Source organism: Piliocolobus tephrosceles, chromosome 11, assembly GCF_002776525.5.
Source record: "Piliocolobus tephrosceles isolate RC106 chromosome 11, ASM277652v3, whole genome shotgun sequence".
NCBI classification, from domain to species: domain Eukaryota; kingdom Metazoa; phylum Chordata; class Mammalia; order Primates; family Cercopithecidae; genus Piliocolobus; species Piliocolobus tephrosceles.
The window spans coordinates 59,908,658-59,928,962 of NC_045444.1; the positions used below are offsets into that span (position 1 = coordinate 59,908,658).

Here is a 20,305-nt window from a genome sequence, read left to right on the forward strand (position 1 = left end):
TAACAACATCATTTCATGACCAACATAAATCCACAAAAATCAAAGTTTCTAGAGATTTTTTTCTAACATATAGAACTCTGTAACATTAATTTTGTAAACACATTAAAAACTGGTTTCTAAAAACTATCTTTCATGTCTTTAGTAATCTGTCACCTAACTCAAACCTTTTAGTCTCAGAACTCCTTTCCAAACTTACATATTACTGACGTTCACAAAAAACTTTTGTTCATGTAGTGTATGTGTAAATTGATATTTACTGAATCATAAACAGAAATTTAAATTTAATTCATTTAAAAATAAACCCATTACGTTAATATAAATTAACATTTTATGAAAAACATTTTTCAAAACAACAAAAAATTTAATGAGAAAACCATGTTTTACATTTTTACAAATCTCTGTAATGTCTAGAGTGAATAAAAGAAGACATTTAAAGTCTCAGATCTGCTCCTGCACTCAATCTCTTGCAATACATGGTTCGGGCTGAAGTTTATGAATAGAGTATCTACCCTCACAGATATGTACCTGGAAAGGGCAAGAATAAAGTACCCTTTCAGCCAACTGTAGGTTTTCTTTGAATACTACACCAAATTTAAAGGTGGCAGTTTCTTAAAGTTCAGTACAAATGTGGAACCTGACACTACTGTAAACTTTCTATACTGTTATTGGTCTATCTTGCACTCTGAATGGATCTTTTACCCATGCACAATTTTGTAATATAATGAGTTGGTCATTTGAAATCTGCTGGTTCACTGAACTACCACACAGATCTTCCAAGTGTTAGCACATTTCATTAAAATACAATATCAAAAAAGCTGTTAGTATCACTACCCATCTCATCAGAAAAACATTTAGTATTAAGAAGGTATCAAGCTCATAATATATTTGAATTTCCCAAAATTCTAATTTTCACTGGAAAGTGCAAATTTTGTCATCAGCAGCAAATGCTTTCCAGTTTTTTTCCTTCACATGACAGGCTCACTTCTTTTTTTTTTTTTTTTTTTGAGGAAATATCTGTCACTTTACTACATTAATCTCAAAACCACAGTTTATCATTCTTTCAAGTAAAAACAGTATTTGATGAAAACAGCATCTAGTTCAGCTTGCAACTCACAGAACTGCATAACTGAGGGAAAAAAGTGGTTTTTTAAACAATTCTTATTTTGATATGCAGCAAAAATGCTTTATTAAAGCGTATTTCCCATTTCATCACAGAGAATACTACAAAGACATGTAGTAGTAACTACAAACCAAAACCATAAAGAGATACCACTTCATACCCATTAGGATGGCTGTAATCAGAAAGATGTGCAATAAAAGGTTGGTGGCACTAGAGAGAAACTGGGACCCTCAACACACTGTCAATGAGAGTGTAAAACGGTATGGTCTCTTTAGAAAACCAGTTAAACCCAACTGCCATACAACTCAGCAATCCAGTCCCAGGTACATATCCAAAAGAAAACATTTCCACACAAAATGCTACCTACACAAATGCTCACAGCAGCACTATTCATAAGAGCCAAAAAGTGGAAACAACCTAAATGTCTCTCGGCAGATAAATAAAATGTGGTATATGCATACAATGGAATACTACTCAGCCATATAAAGAAATGAGATTCTGACACATACTATGACACAGATGAACCTTGAGAACATCATGCTAAATGAAAGAAACCACAACACCAAAGGTCACATATTGTACAATTACACTGATATGAAATAACTGGCAAATCCAAAGGGACAGAAAGTAGAGAGCAGTGGTTGTCAGGGTCTGAGGGGAAGGGAATGAAGAGTGACTGCTAAAGAGTATAGGTTTCCTTTTGGGGTAATAAAAATGCTCTAAAACTAGATAGTGATGATGGTTGTACAACTCTATGACCATAGTTAAAACCAGCGAATTATATAAACAGTGAGTTTTATGGTATGTCAATCATATCCCAATAAAGCTATTATTTTTTAAAAGACATGCAGCCCTCAAGGGTCAAGATTTAGTAAATTTCTTACTGTTCATCAAGGTCATTCTTGAGTGAAACTGGGATTTTTCTTTAACTGCAAGTGCATGGTCATGAAGAATATAGCAACAACTATTACAGTCTGCTGTCACTGCCTTGATATACGCTAAGACACAAGCAGTCTTATCCACCACCACTGAAAGTGTCAACACAGAGAAAAAGGCAAATAATTTCTTAGTGTAGCTTGATAAGAAGGACCTCTCAGAGGGTCTCAGGGATATCCAATGGTCCACAGATCACATTTTAAGAACTACTGCTTTAGGCCAAGAGCAGAGTGGTGGCTCACACCTGTAATCCCAGCACTTTGGAAGGCCGAGGTGGGCGGATCACTTGAGGTCAGGAGTTTGCAACCTGCCTGGCCAACATGGTGAAACCCCATCTCTATTAAAAATACAAAAATTAGCTGGACGTGGTGGCATGCACCTGCAATCCCAGCTAGTCAGGAGCTAATCCCAGCTACTCGTGAGGTTGAGGCACAAGAACTGCTTGAACCCAGAAGGCAGAGGTTGCAGTGAGCTGAGATCGCGCCACTGCACTCCAGCCTGTGTGACAGAGCGAGACTCCATCTCAAAAAAAGAAGAAGAAAAAAAAAACCAGTGCTCTAAACCAGCTTCAGAAATCCTAATCCCAACCCCTAAAAAAAATCATCACAGCTTCAGAAGGCTCAAATGTAATTAAAGGATTTCCAAATACAGATCTGAGGTTTTAAGGCCATTCCAATTTTCTAGGCATGTATTACAAATTTATCAAAAGAAAAAAGATAATCTTTAAATGGTGATGGGAGTTACGTGAATCAGTTCAGTTAAAGTGTCCCACTTTTAAGAGTTTAGAATCACTGACCTGGTGAAAGAATGTTAATAGTACAATCTCCACAGAAATCCAAATACAAAACAGAATTAAAAGTAATAAAGTTCAGGACTTACTGCACAACAAAACATTCAATCAAATGTTATCTAGACAGACAACATTAATAGGATAAAAATTACACTATCTCTTTTTAAACTTTATTATTTAATTCTTATACAACATTCAAAGAGTAGACTTCTGAAATGTCTACTAATACTATTGATGACTATTTCTAGCACAGTTAAGATTAATGTAATGACCACTATCACAGAATCAAAGAATTTTTGGTTTGGAAGGTCACCTAGACAGTTACCTAGGCCAACACCTCCATTTTAGACAACGAGAAAACGAAGTTTGCAAAAGAAAAATAACCTGGCCAAAACCACACACCTAGCAAGTGGCTGAGGCATATTTATTCCCTGTACCATGTTTTCACTGTACCAACCTGATGCCTCAACCAAATATAATGCATAAAATTTTTAATTCACATTACACTAAGGCCAACCAAGACAGCCTACCTGCCAAATAAAAATGTTATAATGCCTGAATCAATCAAATGTCAAAACAAATAAAAAATTAAGAAAAAACTATAATGTAATTGGCATACTAGAAAAATGAATCCCTAACTTCAAAAACTACAAACTTTCAAAGAACAATAATTTGGAAGATACTTTGATGTCTACTTTCATACAAACGTATTTTCACACAAACATTGATCATTACTTCTAATGTGAGCCTGATGCTGATAAATACCTGAAGCAAAAAATTTCCCTCTGTGTATTTTCACTGAACTTATTTATGGCATGACATAACTTAAGACTCACCTGCAGGACTGTCAGCATTCTCTCCTGGATGTAGCTGTATACCAGTAGAATCTATAGAGTTTACTGTAACTGTTTGTAGATTTGGCAACTGACCAGTGCTTAGACTAACTGGAGTTGAAGTGAAGGCTCCACCTGCCGCAACTTGACCAAGTGTGAGTGTTTGAACAGGCGTCAAAGTTATTTGTTGGGCAGCAGTATTCTGTATTTGCAAATTCTGCAAGTTCTGGACCCCTTGTACTTGAAACGTTTGCCAAGTTACCTGTCCAGAAGGGGTCACTGTCTGTGCCTGAATTAAAAAGGTTCCAGGATTCAGCTGCAACTGAAGATTTTGCAAAGCCTGTTGTGATATATTTTGACCACTGGCTTGCACACCATGGATTGTCTGTGGTGTAATACCTTGCACAATTTGGGCTTGACTGGTTGGCTGCTGAGACTCTTGAAGTTGTAGATGCTGTACAACAGGCTGTGCTGTAGAAACCTGAATATTCTGTGCCTGTGTCTCTTCAGAAACAGGCGACTGGATATAATTTCCCTGAAGATCTGAAGAATGAACTTGCCCACTAGATGTAGTCAAGCTATTTGTGTTTTGTTGTAATATACCTGTACTATCTATCGTAACAGGCAACTGTGATGAAGAGGATGTTGGCACAAATAAATCTGTATCAGTATTAGTTTCATTAATATCAGGAGAAACCCGCTCACCAGTCCTTTCTGAATTGTCTGAACTATCCATAGCTTGTCCTGTGTTTATCAAATGTCCATCGGCATTAATGCCTGCAGTCATTGTCTGAGAACTGCCCGAGAGTCCCAAAGAATCTAGATCGACACTATTGATTGGTACAAACGTAATATTTCCTGGCAGACCAAGAGGCACATTAGCAACTACTTGGGTTTGACCAGGAAAAGATGAACCACCAATTGCAACTCCCTGAACCTGGACTTGACCAGTCTGTGGTATGAGATTCTGGATGTTAGCAGGAGGTGTTCCAGAGGCAAGTAAGGTTTGATTAGAGCCAGGAATGATCTGAATTTGACTGCTTTCTTGATTTATACCCCCATTATCTGAAGAGCCTGTGAAACCAATTTGAACCTGCTGACCATCTGTTGACTGGATCTGTGGTATCACTTGATATTGAACATTGGACACTGTACCATTTGATGAATCTGATCCAGGTGCAACGGAAAATATTTGTTGATTCTGCAAATTCTGAAGGGGAAGAACATACTGCCCACTTGAAGTAGCAGCACTTGGAATCTGTACTAGATTACCAGCTTCATCTTTTATAGTTGTAGGTGTGGCTGACAAAACCTCCCATCGGTTTGGTGCTCCTCCTAACTGTGCAGAAGCCAAATCACCTGTCTGGATGAAGAAAACAAAAACGTGATGTATTTGTGGTATATTTAAACCAACCCTCAAAAAATTCTAAAAACTGGTATAAATCCTACTACCTGAAAATTCAACTTATCTTAAAACACAATAGGGTTCAAATACAGTAGCAGTACTATATGAACTACAATTATCACTTCTAGTTTTGTTATTGCAAAGACAATCCATCCTATTTGAGTGGGACAGAAAAAATTCTCAGAATGTTCATCACAACCACAGACCAATCTTCTAATCCTGCATCTATGATCTCTAACACTACATAGTTAAAACACAAAACACAACAGTGGAGATGGCTATGACTAAATCAGGTGCATTATATTTGTGTATAAAAAGGAAACATTAGCAAAGTGTGTTAAGTCATCCGAGTTAGAAAAGATTTGTTATTGCTATAAACCTAAAACCAAACAATGAAATCTACTCTTTTGTGGCATCTATTAACATACTCTGAAGTAAACTCATTGCTAGAGCTATTCCATTAAGCTATCAAACTCTTTACTTTTTCCATGAACTATTGAAAAATAAAGATGTTAAAAAAACTTAATGAGAAAAAGTCATTGCCCTGTGACCACATGACAACATAGCCCCATCTGAAAGGTTTTTCTAGAATCAGAAGCTGGAGCATACACACTGTGACTTTACCTACTATTGTAAGTTCTCAGTAGAATGCCTAGCATATATCTTTTGTATTCTGGTGTATGTCTGGCATTCTTCTGTAAACCTAGAATAGCAGGTAAAGCCACAGTCTGTATGCTTCTGGACCTACTAGCAGCTCAGTTATCATCCCCATAATTTATGGATTAGGCAAGATTGGAAAAAATCCAATGTAGAAAAGCAGAAAGCAATAAAACCCTACCTGCCAATGTCCAAGAGCAGATTTTCTTAAGGGAATAATAGCAATAATGTCTAACATTTAAGGTTTTCTTTTATATGCCAAGTACTATGAGAAGGGTTTACAGGATTATGTAATTTACTCCTTAAAATAATCCTATGAGATAGGTATTATCCCTATTTCACAGCTGAGAAAACTGAGGGACAAAATCACATGGCTATCAAATAGACAAGACAGGATTTAAAACTAGGCTAAGCTTAACTCCAAAACCCAGGCCCTTAAACACTGTATCATGTTTGTGTCATTCCTACCCCCAAGACCAATGGCAAAGATAGGGAATAAGACCTAGGTAATTTATCATCAAAATAAAGTCATCCTTCTCCTACTTCCTTCTAGATCTACCTGTGAGTTCAGTAACTACATATATCATTAGACAATGGGAACATAAGCATATCTAGCCCAGCACTGTCAACCTAAGATCCATGATTGGGTTTCAAGGAAGCCCTTTAAAACAGCATGCCAACTTTCTGACAAAGTACTAATACAATTTAAGGGAGAGAAAGATAATCTAGGGTTTAATTATATTCTCAGTGAGAATCTATGACCAAAAAATCAGTTAAGACATACACAGTTATCTCAACATAAACCATTCCATAAAACTTAAGGCAAATAAGATAAACAAAAAAAAAACTGTAAGTTTCTTAAAGAAGCTCACTACCTAATTTTCATGAAGACATAGTTGAGAAGTATATAGTTAGTTATTTCAGTGGATGAACCACAGTTAAATGACTAAATTCAAACATTTGAAAGTAATTTACCAAGATGAAATACACATGTGAGTAAACCCATGACATACAATCCCAATCTTCAAATGGTTCACTGTCAATCCAAGCAGACATACACACATCCATGCTAATACAATGTGAAAAGTAGCACAGACTAGTCATATGATCAAAACACTGTGGAAGATACAAGATTGAAAAAAGATTTCATATAGATATATTTTAAAGTAGTATTAGAATATAAGATTTTCCTGTAGTGAGTTAAAAAAAGAGGCACTAATAAAGGCACAGAAACAATAAAATCACAGACAAAAAGAAATCCTAAATAATATGAAGTTTGGAATTGAGAAAAAGATCCCAAAAAGGCTCATATTCATAGAGGAAAACAATGGGGAACAAAACTAGACATTTTTATCAAGGCTTGTAAATGGCTTCACAGATCCCACTAAATTGTTTGGACTTTATCCTGTAGATAGTGAGTGAAAGCTATAAAAGGTTTATAAGCAAGTGAGTGGTGCAATCACATCTGTGTTTTATAAAGATAAACTAAGACTCAGTGAAGGAGACTGAAAAGAAAGGGAGGAGAGACTAAAGGCTGAGAAATTGTGGAACCCAATACAAATCTCTAGGCCCGAACTAAAACAGTGACCTGTCTTAAATACGCTCAAATTATACTTACTAAACAATTTTAAAATGAAGCATCAGACATTAAAGTCACATGTCACTCTGCAACTTCAATCTGGTATAGAAATTACAATGTGTTAAGTCACCTTTCCTAACATTACAGTGACGAATGTTTCATTTCAGTCTCTTGGCATTCTGAGTCAACTACAAATATTTAAACCTATATACTAGAATCTAAAGTGTGTCTAAAATCCAATCTTTATCTTCTTAAGGTTACTGCTCACCTGGAGGATCCACTGAAATTTTTTCTGACCAGCATAAAATTTAGAAGTACTGAGCTTTTATCAAAGAACATAGTAACTCAGACACAAATTAGTTTTACAATACTGGCATTATGTCCCCCTTTACTTTCTTTTAAAAAAAAAAGTCAAATTTACAGCATCTAAAGTTTTTTTTTTTTTTTTTTTTTACAAAATAGTAATAAAGACAGATATTCAACCATCATTGAACAGCTTTCTAGTCAAGAAATTCCTTGAAAATAAATACAGCTACTCAAATGACAAATCTGAGTGAATATTGCCCAAGTCATCCCCTCTCCAGAAGTTAGATAAAAATAAACTGTAGTGCCATTTTTCCCAGCAATTCAGGCCATTAATTGAAGAAAAATCTCTAAACCTAGAGCAAAGTGATGTATTCTGAATTTCTCTGAATAAGCCTGAAGTGAAAAGCATATATTAAAATACCTGTAAGCACAACGATGGGGGAAAAAAAAAAAAAAAGCAACAGGTAATTTAAGGAAAAAAAGCAAAAAAAGGGACTTTTTCAATGTAATAAATTTGCAGTTGTAAAAAATTTGCTAAATACCCTTTTTTTTTCTTTTTGAGATGGAGTCTCGCTCAGTCGCACAGGCTGGAGTGCAGTGGCCGGACTTCAGCTCACTGCAAGCTCCGCCTCCCGGGTTCACGTCATTCTCCTGCCTCAGCCTCCCAAGTAGCTGGGACTACAGGCGCCCACCTCGCCCGGCTAGTTTTTTTTGTATTTTTTAGTAGAGACGGGGTTTCACCGTGTTAGCCAGGATGGTCTCGATCTCCTGACCTGGTGATCCACCCGTCTCAGCCTCCCAAAGTGCTGGGATTACAGGCTTGAGCCACCGCGCCCGGCCTAAATACCCTATTTTCTAAATGGAATGGAAAAAACACACTCAATCAGAAAACTACTAGATGAATTATGCTAAAACTACACTCGACAAATAATCTATTACACTAGAAAAAAAAAAAGCTCAGAACTGAGTTGTAGTTCTGACTACACTGTGGAATTGTGTGAGTTAGAGTAACTCAATTTCCTCATGTCATCAACTGGAAAAACATTACCTTGCAGGGTCATAAGAACCATAAGAAAAATATTAAGTTTTATAAACTACTGAGCACTGTGCAATCCCAAGACCACTGTGATTGCTAAGATTATGAGAATAGATTTGAAAAATATCCATTAAAATGCCTAGCACAATTCCCAGCACTCAGTAAGATCTATATATATTTACTGAATAGTTATTTTACTTTAAAATCATTGCAAACACAATGACAGAACAGATCAAAACAAATTTTGAGGTATTAAGAGCCTTCTATGAAAGAGTCTAAACCAATTTTAAACCTATTTCCACAATTCCACAATGAATCAGCTCCAAGTATTTCAAAACTACAAAGCCTTGTAAAGCACAATCGTGTAAATTTCATCACCAATATACCACTAAAAGAGATGAAGTACACTAAATACCAAATGGGAGAAGAATAAATTAGAAAATCATCTGAGACCAAAAAAAAAAAAAGTATGAAAAATGTTTGATGTTAGACTACTGGAAATACCACAAAAACAAAAGAAGAAAAGGAGATTTAAAAACATACAACCACGGCCGGGCCGGTGGCTCACACCTGTAATCCCAGCACTGTGGGAGGCTGAGGCGGGCAGATCACTTGAGGTCAGGAGTTCGAGACCAGCCTGACCAACATGGTAAAACCCTGCCTCTACTAAACAGACAAAAATTAGCCAGGCATGGTGTACAACTGCAGTCCCAGCTACTCGGGGGCTGAGGCAGAAGAATGGCTTGGGCCTGGAAGGCGGAGGTCACAGTGAGCTGAGATTCCGCCACCACACTCCAGCCTGGGTGACAGGGCGAGACTCAGTCTCAAAAAAATAAAAGTAAAAAAAATTAAAACAGGCAACCTAGACGAGAACTAGTATTTGATTTAGAAGCAAGATAATCCTCTACATAATTTATGTCTACGTAAGTTTACAAACTAAACTAAAAATCCACCAGTGTTTCTCTCAGTACCTAATATTCTTACTGGACAACTAACAAAACACAGCCAAGTGGATTCTTTGAGTCTAGAAGTTGAAGACCAGCCTAGGCAACATGGCGAAACTCCATCTCTACAAAAAATACAAAAATTAGCCAACTGTGGTGGCATGTGCCCGTAGTCTCAGCTACTAGGGAGGCTGAGGTGGGAGGATCGTTTGAGCCCAGTGGTTGAGGTTGCAGTGAGCTGTAAAAGCGCATATGCACTCCAGACTGGGAGACAAAGTGAGACTTTCTCAAAAAACAAACAAAACACCAACTAACATGAATGTTGGCATTAGTCTGTAAGAAATTGTAACTAAGGCACTCTAAGTCTTTCTACATAGAAATATACCTGTGGAAACAAAAAAAGAAAAAATTCACACCATCTATTGCATAGTATTTGGAAATGATCATTAACTTAGTTCCTACGAATGCCTTTATGAAAGCCAGAAACAGGAAAGAAAGGAGCATAACTGGAAACAAGAACAAGTGTGAAGCTGACGTGGAAACAAACTAAGAACTTAAGCAAATATTCAAGTTTCTTAAAATCTTCAAAGAGCACTAAAAGAACTGAAATAGACTTCAAATAGAATTACCCTACCCAATGAATTAGTTACAACGACAGCATAGGTCTTATTTAAATAATGGCAAAATAATATTTTTTGAAGTAAGCTATTACTTATTTTTTAGCTCAACAACATTTATGTGCCAAATTAAGGAACACTAAATTTACAACCTAAACCAAAGATCAGGCAATCACTTTCATAATAGTCACTTATTTTAGGCTAAACGCGGTGGCTCACGCCTGTAATCCCAGCACTCTGGGAGGCTGAGGCGGGTAGACTGCTGAGACGGGTGGATTACAAGGTCAGGAGACTGAGACCATCCTGGCTAACAGGGTGAAACCCTGTCACTATTAAAAAATACAAAAAAAGCCGGGCATGGTGGCACATGCCTGTAGTCCCAGCTACTCAGGAGGCTGAGGCAGGAGAATGGCGTGAAACCCGCGAGGCAGAGCTTGCAGTGAGCCAAGATGGCGCCACTGCACTCCAGCCTGGACGACAGAGCAACACTCCGTCTCAAAATAAATACATAGTCACTTATTTTATTCCACTAAAAGTGCAAATGAGGTAAATTAAAAATCCACAAGTTCACATAAATGCAAACTGGTCAAAGTTAATACTTGCACAAAGGTCTACTTTTTTCTATTTCCTGGTTTACTACTAAAATTAGCCACACAACTTAAGCACAAAGGAGCGCTGCTATAAAACCATCTTTCAGAGTCCACATTGTAGAACATTACATGTGAGACTGCTTTGTGACTAGACTTCTTCAGCCATGTACTGTGGGTAACCAAACACCCTTGGCTAGGTTGCTCTTTATGACAAATTCCAAATTCAAAATCCAAGTATTAAAAGCAATCTTCAGCACAGCTGATTGGCTTTTCAAGGCCCTTTTAACCTCAAAATACCAAGCTAAACTGGCATAAAGTTGATCTGTACGTGTGTATTTCCACTTGTTTAAACACAATATATAAGCAATGTGGAATCCTAGACTGGATCCCAGAAGAGAAAATGGACATTAGTGGAAAAGCTGGTGAAATGCAAACAAAGTCTAGTTAGTAATATCATAACAATGTTCATTTTTTAGTTTGGACAAATGTGTCATCATGATGCTAACATTAGGGGAAGCTGGATGAAGGGTATGAGACAATTCTCAGTTCTTTATTTCCAACTTTTCTATAAATTTAAAGTTATTCCAAAATACAATTATTTAAAAACACAGCTATAACCTCTCATAATTCCGAATCATTTGAGTAATAAAAGATTATCTAAGCTCATGAACTCACGTAAATTTCCTTCCTTTTCTAAGATGTGCTGAAAAAATGTCAAGTTCATATCTGCACTGGAAAAATAATTTTTCTATTTGCTAAGGCAAATTATACACAGGCCAGTCTTACCAATTTTACTCAAAGCGAAAAATCTTGGGCGCAGGTACCAAACATCATAAAGAAATATATGATTTAGGATTTTTTTTTAGGCGAAACTATTTTCATTTTACTATGATTGGCAAATTATGATTTGATTGATAAATCTCAGATTTATCAGATTTATTCTAGTTCATGTTCATCTGGCAAAATATGTGTTGTCAGGAATGATTTGGTAATTCAGAGAAGCAGCTAAAGCAGCATGGAAACTTCCCTACAAGCATATGGCCACAGCTGGCTAAGGCTGGAGACAGTATTCTATCCTTGGGCCTCAGACTCACATACACATGTACATACACATTTTTCACCCATAGTTCCTTACTTCTCCCCTCCCCCATCTGTAAACTGATACCTAAACTTTACAAATTACAGCTACAAGAAAAGTTTTGTTCCATTTGAAATATAAAAAAGATCAGTAGAAGCAATCTGCTTTTCAATTTTACTTATGCAGTTTAAGATAGTCAATTTCTTTTGGCACTTTGGAACTAGAGGGATACAGTTCATAAAAAAGGTATACCAAACCTCAGTGAAGCTGAAATGAGGTGAAATAAAGGCCTACCAATCCATAAATGTATTTAAAAATAACACTACCTAATACAATTTTACATTTTTACATCTTAATCTGCTTATGAAAAAAGACATTAAAACTATTCACATCCCCTATAACGAAACACTAAAATTACAAATCTATTTACCAATAATAGCTTAACATTGGTTTAACCTAAAAAAAAAATCTGGACATACTAAGCATTTGCTGTAGACTATACCAAATACCAAACTTCTCTTTCTTCAGTGACTATTCAAAATATCACTCCACAAATCAATTCCTATGATCCACCACACACACACACACACACACACTCACGAGAGGGTTTTCATTATTTTAACAGGTGAACAAATCTACACAACAGTGATGATCCAAATGTAAAATTCACAATTAACAGTCTAAAAACTATTCCTACCCTATTTGTATTAACCCCTCACATAACACAGGCGAGCTCCTCCCCTTGCCCCGACACTGTGAAAACACTACAGAAAGAATCCCACCACATCTTACCTGACTAGCAGTCGTAATAAAACGAAAATATACTTTTGCCAATCATATTCAACTGTAAGTACTGCAGTATTAGCATGCATGTAAATACAATTTCTTACATATACTTTTCTAACACTGATAGTCATATTCAATTTCAAAAGATAAAGTACTAAGATAAAGTACTATCTAAGCAACTTGCTAATTTCAAAGGCTGCTAACATGTTTCACTTACGCCTCTTACAAAAAAAAGTCACTGCAAATTTAAGTAGTCTGCAAAAACTAAAATTCAACGATTTTGAATGGTCACTAAAAAAGCAAAGTGTTCACTCCTGCATACAAAAGGGTAATTCAAAGAATAAACCCTCATTTTTAAAAAATAATGTATGATTTAAAACAGTAAGATCCTGTAACTTCCAATAGAAAATGCTCCAGGTTCAAAAATACTAAAAACTAAAGACACTGCTTCTAGTTGATACTACCTATGGCCGATAGGCTGTGCTTGAAAATTTTGTAGTGTTCAGCGAAGGAGTTTTCAGCACTGATATGAATTGCTCAAACATCCATTTTGGAGTCCTCTACCCCCGCCCTCTCAGACTTCATTTTGTGAAGAATTTTGCGCGAGCTGCCGCAGTGACAATTTCGAGAAAGCCTGGGCTGGCTTCAGATCCAAACAGGGATGCGAAAGAGCAGGAAAGGGCGCCCTGGAGCCCAGCGGCCCGTGCGGCTCGGGGGAAGCGCGGGCGCCGGGGAGGCCTTTTGGGCGGGCGCGCCACGGGCCCCGGATGGCGGGCGCCGGGCCTCAGGGGGGGCGGGCCGCGCGCGGGACTTACCGCTCCGGCGGCGGCGGGGGCCCCGGCTGCGGCGGCCGCCTCCTCCTCGTCGTCGCCCGGCGATGGCGGCCCTATCTTGCTGCAGGTAGCGGCCAGCAGAGCGAGCGGTGACGGCTGAGTGTCCTACCCCCAATGGGCGGGTTCAGAGAGGGAGACAGGGGGAGGGGGTGGCGGTTAGGGCCGGGCAGCCGCTCGCACAGGAAGTGCGACTCGGTCCCCGCCGACTGCGCCCGGGCGAGCGCCAGCCCGCACTCTCCTCCTCCTCTTGGTCCCGCCGCCGGCCCCCGCCTGGCGTCCCCCGCTCCCCGAACCCCGACTCCCCGGTCTGCGGGCAGACGGGCGGCGGGCTGCGCGCGGGGCCTCCGCCTTCCGCCCGGAACCCACCCCCGAAAGGGCACGCTGGGGCCCACACTCACACGCGCACAAAAAGGCGGCAGGCGGGCGGGGCGGGGCGGCGCAGGCGGGGTCGGAGCGTTGGCGCCTCGGGCCGGCAGCTCCCGAGGCGGGGGGAGGGGAGGGGAGAGGGGAGGAGGGAGGGGTGAGGCGAAGAGGGAGGGGAGAGGCGAGGGGAGGAGAAAGCGGCGCGAGGGGGGAGCTGGGCCGGGGCTCAGCCGCTCCTCACCTGGGCCGCCGCCGCCGCCACCGCGCCGTTTCCGTGCTGTTGCTGCTGCTGCAGATACTCGCCGTGGCCGCCGCCGCCACCGCCGCCGCCGCCGCTGTCCACGTCCAAGGCAGCCATTTCCTCTTGTTTCACGGGCTTTTCGGGAGCTGCAGGCACAGCGCGGGGGGGTGGGGGTGGGGAGGAAGGCGGGTGGCGGAGAGGGAGGGGGCCCGTGGGCCGAGGCGAAATTACTCCCAAAGCCCGGACCCAGGCCCCTTCCCCTCCCCCACCCGCCCCCCGGCGGCGGCGGCGGCGGCGGCGGCTCCCTCCTCCCCTCCTGCTGCTGCCCCCGCCCGCCGCTGCCTGTAACCCTCCTCCTACTCCTCTTTCCCTCCTCCTCCTCCTCCCCGCGCTGCCCCTGCCCCCTCTCCTCTCCTCTCCTCCCCTTTCCCTTCGCGCCGCTCGCTCTCACTCGCGCTCGCTCCTCTCGCACCGTCAGTCACTCACACACACCCGCCCGCGCCCGCACACAGGGGGATGCGCTCCCGGCGGACCGGGCCGCCCGCCCTGGGGCCTGGCGGGGAAACGGCGTTGCTGGGGCTTCGGGGGTGGACGGTGGCTGGCGGGGAGGGGAGGGAGGCGCAGGGGAGTGCAGCTTTCTGCCTCTCACAGACACTCGGTCGCACACACGGGGCCGGGACCGGCGGCAGCGGCCCCGGGCTGGCTGTGGTCGGCGGCAGCGGCGGCGGCGGCGGCAGCAGCAAGGGTTGCTCTCTCGGCTTTACGTACCGGTCATAGTGTGTTTAGGGCACCTCAGGCGGGGCTCCCCGCCGCCTTACACATGGTGAGGAGCGAAGGCGGCGGCGGCGGGAGAGGATGCGGGAAGCGGCGGCGGACACGGCCGGAGCGGTCCGGGGATTTTTTTTTCCTATTTTGATTGACTGTGCGGGAAACACAAAAGGTGGAGCCTCCAGCCCAAAAGGGGGGAAGAGGGTGACAGCCTGCCCGGAACTCCCGCCCCTCTTCTTGGCCCTCATTCGCCGCCGTGTTCTCCGTCGGATTTGCTCATTGGTCCAGGCGCTCGTCCGTCGCTGTGCCAGGCGGCGCGCTTCCTGTTTGCCCCCCGGGTGGAAGGGGAGAGACAATGAGCGGCCGTGGCAGCGTAGGTTTCCGAAAGCGGCTACGGTTCCCGGGTTACCCCGCTGTGTCCGCCTCTTTCGCCGGCTGCCGCTGCCAGGCCCGAGGCGTAGGCCTCCTCCACCTCGCAGGCGCTCGGAGCAGGCCTAGCCAAGCTGTAGGGGAGCTGAGCTGGGGAGGAAATTCGTCCCCCGTGGCTCCGGCTCCACTGGAGGCTTCCTCCATCCCGGCAGCAGCCTCGGCCGGATCTCCCCAGGGCCTCGCGCTCTTGGAGCCGCCGCTTGCCTGCGCTGCCAGGAGGCCACCGCCGCTCAGCCCCGGGGCTGCTGCTGCGGCCGCTGCCGCTACTGAGCAAACCAGACCCGCCCCACGAGCCCGGGGGGAGGGAGCTGGTATTAGGGGAGACACCCCCTCCGAGGCTGGAGGAGGATTTTTCTCACACACCTCCAGCTTTCTGATTCACAGACAGCCATCTCGCTCCCAGCCCCCTTAGCCCCAGCTTTCCAACCAGTCTCCCACTTTCACGTACCGTGAAGGCAGGCATTTAAAGCAAAAAAGAAATCTCAAGTCACCTCACATACGGAAGGAGAGTATTAATTTTGGCCAGTGGCACCAAAACGGGCACTTAAAAGTATATTTCATTTTACCTGTGGTATGTGTATGTATCCAATGGGGCAGAATACTGTTTTTTTAAAAGTCAGTCACATAATCATTTTGCTGCACAAATGTATTATTCCCAGCCTCTTAATCCTCTCGGTACAAAGTCAGATATCTCCTGAAACAAGCCCATCAACCATTGCCAACGTTTTTAAAGTCGTGAACTGGTGAAGTACCTTTTTTCCCCCATTGGAACATTTTTGTTGTATTTTAAAATCTTGTTTCACTCACTGGATTAGGTTAACACTCCTTCCTTCTTTGGCATACTTGATATCTTGCTGTCATCCTGGGGGGAAATGCTGAGGTTTTATGTCTGTGTTTTGCCAACTAAGAGATATCGCTCCCTGTTACCTTCAAGTATAGTTGCCAACAAAGAAGTTAAATTCAAGAGGTGGAAACACTGTCCACAATACCTCTTTTTTAGAAATCTGGCTCAAGAATCAGTTTTCTGTGATAATTGTATTCTGTGTGATATGAGATATGTGATGATGTGCTGGTGGATGAGGTTGTGAAGCACTTTAACTAGATTTTGTGTGTACTAACTTAATAGGTAATCCATTTGTGAGATAGTGAGTTTGCATCCCAGTTCCAAAGCAGTTAACCGCCTATGCTCACAGGATCAGAAACATTGTATGGTTACTTTGCTCTTAATTGTACAAAGATCAAATTTCTAGGGAATTGACCTAAAAACCACAAACATGCGGAAACGAGACTCAAAATTCTGAGTCCAAGAATAAGGTTCATCTCTCCTAATAGTAAGACCTTGTAGTCTCATTTAAGTGGAAAAATAACTTTCAAAGTTGAATGGTATAACCTGTGTACTATTTTACAACAAAAACTTTGAAGGAAATAAAAGTCACAAAATAACCTGATTTGGGGTGGGGGGAAGGGAGAAAGAGATGGGTGCCCTGAAGAGCAGGATAGGTGAAAAGTGAAAATAAGTAGACTGGGAGAGAGGAAGGGAAGTCACTATTATCACTCTGTTCCTGCCTGGATCTGTTGGGTGGAAGGTAGCTCTTTCCCTAGAAAGGATATTTCAGGTATTTTCAGATTTTTTGTTTGTTTGTTTGTTTTTTCAGGAGTGGGGATATGTTCTACACTATTGCCATACCATTTTTGCAAAGTGTTAGTCCAGCCACCTAGAGAGCAAAGTATTTGGCCACAGGAATTAAATTCATTTCTTCATTCATACCAGTTGGCAAATGATATAAGACATGAAGTCTTTTTCTTTTTTGGGGGGTGGGGATGGCACATCCATAGACCATTTTAACAAACAAAAAACACTTACAAAAAAAAAAAAAAATAGCCTAGCTGGGCACGGTGGCTCATACCTGTAATCCCAGCACTTTGGGAGGCCGAGGCAGGCAGATCACTTGAGGTCAGAAGTTCAAGACCAGCCTGACTGCCATGGTAAAACCCCGTCTCAACTTGAAATACAAAAATTAACCAGGCATGGTGGTGCACACATGTAATCCCAGCTACTCAAGAGGCTGAGACAGGAGAATCGCTTGAACCTGGGAAGTGGAGTTTGCAGTGAGCTGAGACAGCACCACTGCACTCCAGCAAGACAGAGACTGTCTAAAAAAAATTTTTAAATGACCTATCTGAACATACTGCTTTTGATGGGATGCTTTTAAGAGATATATATAGAGGTGGGGTGACAAAGAGAGGTTGGTTAATTGGTACAAACATACAGTTAGATAGAAGGAATAATTTCTAGTGTTCAGTAGCACAGTAGGGTGACTATAGTAAATAGCAATATATTATATATTTCAAAATAACCAGAAGGGAAGATTTGAAATGTTCCCAACCCAAGAAATGACAGATGTTCAAGGTGACGGGAGAGGGGGCAGAAAAAAAATGTCCAAAGTGATAGATACCCTAAACACTCTGATTTGATCATTACAACACTGTATACGTGTATCAAAATACCACATGTACCCCGTAAATGTGTACAAATATGTATCAATTTTTTTAACAACAAAAGATGCATATACCAAAAGCATCACTCGCTACTTTAGTCAGATTCAGAGAACCCTCTTAGACCACACTTGAGTTACTGTCATGGACTATCTTTTAAAAATGGCTGGAAATGAAGATAGTCTCTTGAAAGAACACCTTTTCCTACCTATTTCAGTATTGTAGTCAAGTCATGAAATACAATTTTTTTTTTTTGAGACGGAGTCTCGCTCTGTCATCCCGGCTGCAGTGCAATGGCATGGTCTTGGCTCACTACAACCTCTGCCTCCCGGCTTCAAGCAATTCTTCTGCTTCAGCCTCCCCGGTAGCTGGGATTACAGGCGCCCACCACCACGCCTAGCTAATTTTTGTATTTTTAGTAGAGACAGGGTTTCACCATATTGGCCAGGCTGGTCTTAAACTGCTGACCTTGTGATCTGCCTGCCTCTGCCTCCTAAAGTGCTGGGATTATAGGCATGAGCCCAGCTGAAATACAATTTAATTAAAATACTTACTTTCTTAATAGAAACTGCCTGTCAGTGGCACCTACTGCTACATTTACATAGTAACCCAAAATTGCAATTGCTTAACAGGGAGAGAATCACAGTGCTGGATATTATTTATACATTTTCTTCCAAAACAATTTGAGGAAATTCTGTGCTGGCAGTTTTTACCTGCCTTTAAGGAACAGAATTTTTCCACTTCCCCCTAAAATGGCTGAGTGCTGCACCATAACATCACTCCATTCCAACCAAACAGCTGGAATAAAAAATGCAATTATACACACATATATATGTATAATCTATACACACATAACTATGTATAATATATGCATTAATGTATAAACAGAACAATCCATAATAAGATGACCATGGATAAATCTCAATATTGTGTGAAAAAAGCTAGTTATAGAAGGATAAACATTATGCTACTACTGTATTTATATAAAGTTTTTTAATGTACCAAATTATATTCTATACTATATATGGGTATGTACTTATGTAGTAACATTGTAATTGCAAAGGAATGATGTGCTAAATTTAAAATGGTGATTACCCTTGGTATGAAGAGAATGGGATTTGAATGAGTTTCCCATGGGCTTTGTTTACATTTGCAAGTTTTACTTAAGCTAGGCTGAGTGTATTATTATTGTATTCTCTATATTGTTCTCTTTGCCTGAAATACTATTTTAAACTAAGCATTATTTTAAACTAAAAAAAAAAAAAAAAAAGTACCTGATAGGAGAAGTACTACAATAAGTAAGTATGCTCAGGTAACTGATCAAAGGGCTGGAAGCAAGAGAGAATGATTCAAATATAACTAAGTTTGCCAGCTTTTAGTAAATGGAAAGATGAACTGAAATAAAGGATTTTAAAAGGGCATGAGTAAGTGGTGGGCCATTATGAATTTGGTCTTAGATGTGCTGAGCTGGAGGCGCTAGCAGGACTTCCATGAGATGGATAGCCAACAGACTGTTGTCAAATTGAGTCTAGAGCCACAAAGAGAAGCAAGGGCAGGCTTGGATTTGGGGACTCTTACCATCTTCACAGGCCTTTGTCCATTTGTCTTTAAACATAGCTATGTTTGAAGGATAAACATTCCTTCCTATCTTTAAAAATCCTCCATGTAACTGGTTGTCCCTAGCTACTATCTTTTTTCTTTCCTCCCTTTCCTTGTCCAAAGTCTCAGTAACTTGCTCTCTTCTTACTGCCTTCCTAATATAATTCTGTACCCAATTTCAGCATCTAACACTGTAAACATTTCCTTCTTAACACTCCCTCCTCCCTTGAACATTATCAGCTTTCTGGTTTTCTCTTAAATATATATTTCTCTGTATCTTTACAGTGCAGTCCCATAAAAGGCTACCTGTGGTGATGGAAATATTCTATGTGTGCACTGCCTATTACCATAGCCACTAACCACATGTAACCATTAGGAACTTGGAAATGTGGCTAGTGTGACTGAGGAACTGAAGTTTTTTTTATTTTAATTAAAGTTAAATGCGAATGGCCACATGTGGCTAGTGGCTGTCATATCAGACAGTGCCACTTTAGGGTTTCTTTTCAGTTTTTGGTTCCCCGGGCTTTTCTTCAGAAGCTGGAAACACAGCGTTCTATAATGTCAGCCCTCATCTCCAAACTCACTCCCAAACCTCTAGTTATCTCCTGTCACCTGAGTTCTTGTTCTATATCCTTTTTTTTTTTTTTTTAGACAAAGTTTCACTCTTGTCGCCCAGGCTGGAGTGCACTGGCATGATCTCAGCTCACTGCAGTCTCTACCTCCTGGGTTCAAGCGATTCTCCTGCCTCAGCCTCCCAAGTAGCTGGGACTACAGGCACACGCCATCAGGCCCAGCTAAATTTTTTTGCATTTTTAGTAGAGACGGGGTTTCATCATGTTGGCCAGGCTGGTCTCAAACTCCTGACCGCAAATGATCCACCTGTCTCGGCCTCCCAAAGT

General features: G+C 41.3%; 1 protein-coding gene across 2 annotated transcripts in view; it reads right to left on the reverse strand.

Annotated features, from left to right (window-relative positions):
- Positions 1-15,968, reverse strand: part of SP3 (Sp3 transcription factor) — a 59,070-nt gene extending 43,102 nt beyond the window's left edge. For both annotated transcript variants that reach the window (XM_026454232.2, XM_026454231.2), the window contains exons 1-4: positions 14,883-15,968; positions 14,115-14,260; positions 13,493-13,615; positions 3,683-5,042 (exon numbers count right to left, since the gene is read on the reverse strand). In XM_026454232.2, the coding sequence (XP_026310017.1) occupies positions 3,683-5,042; positions 13,493-13,615; positions 14,115-14,260; positions 14,883-14,889 (1,636 nt within the window). In that variant the 5' untranslated portion in view covers positions 14,890-15,968. The remainder of the gene's footprint in view (positions 1-3,682; positions 5,043-13,492; positions 13,616-14,114; positions 14,261-14,882) is intronic.
- Positions 15,969-20,305: the final 4,337 nt, after the last annotated feature.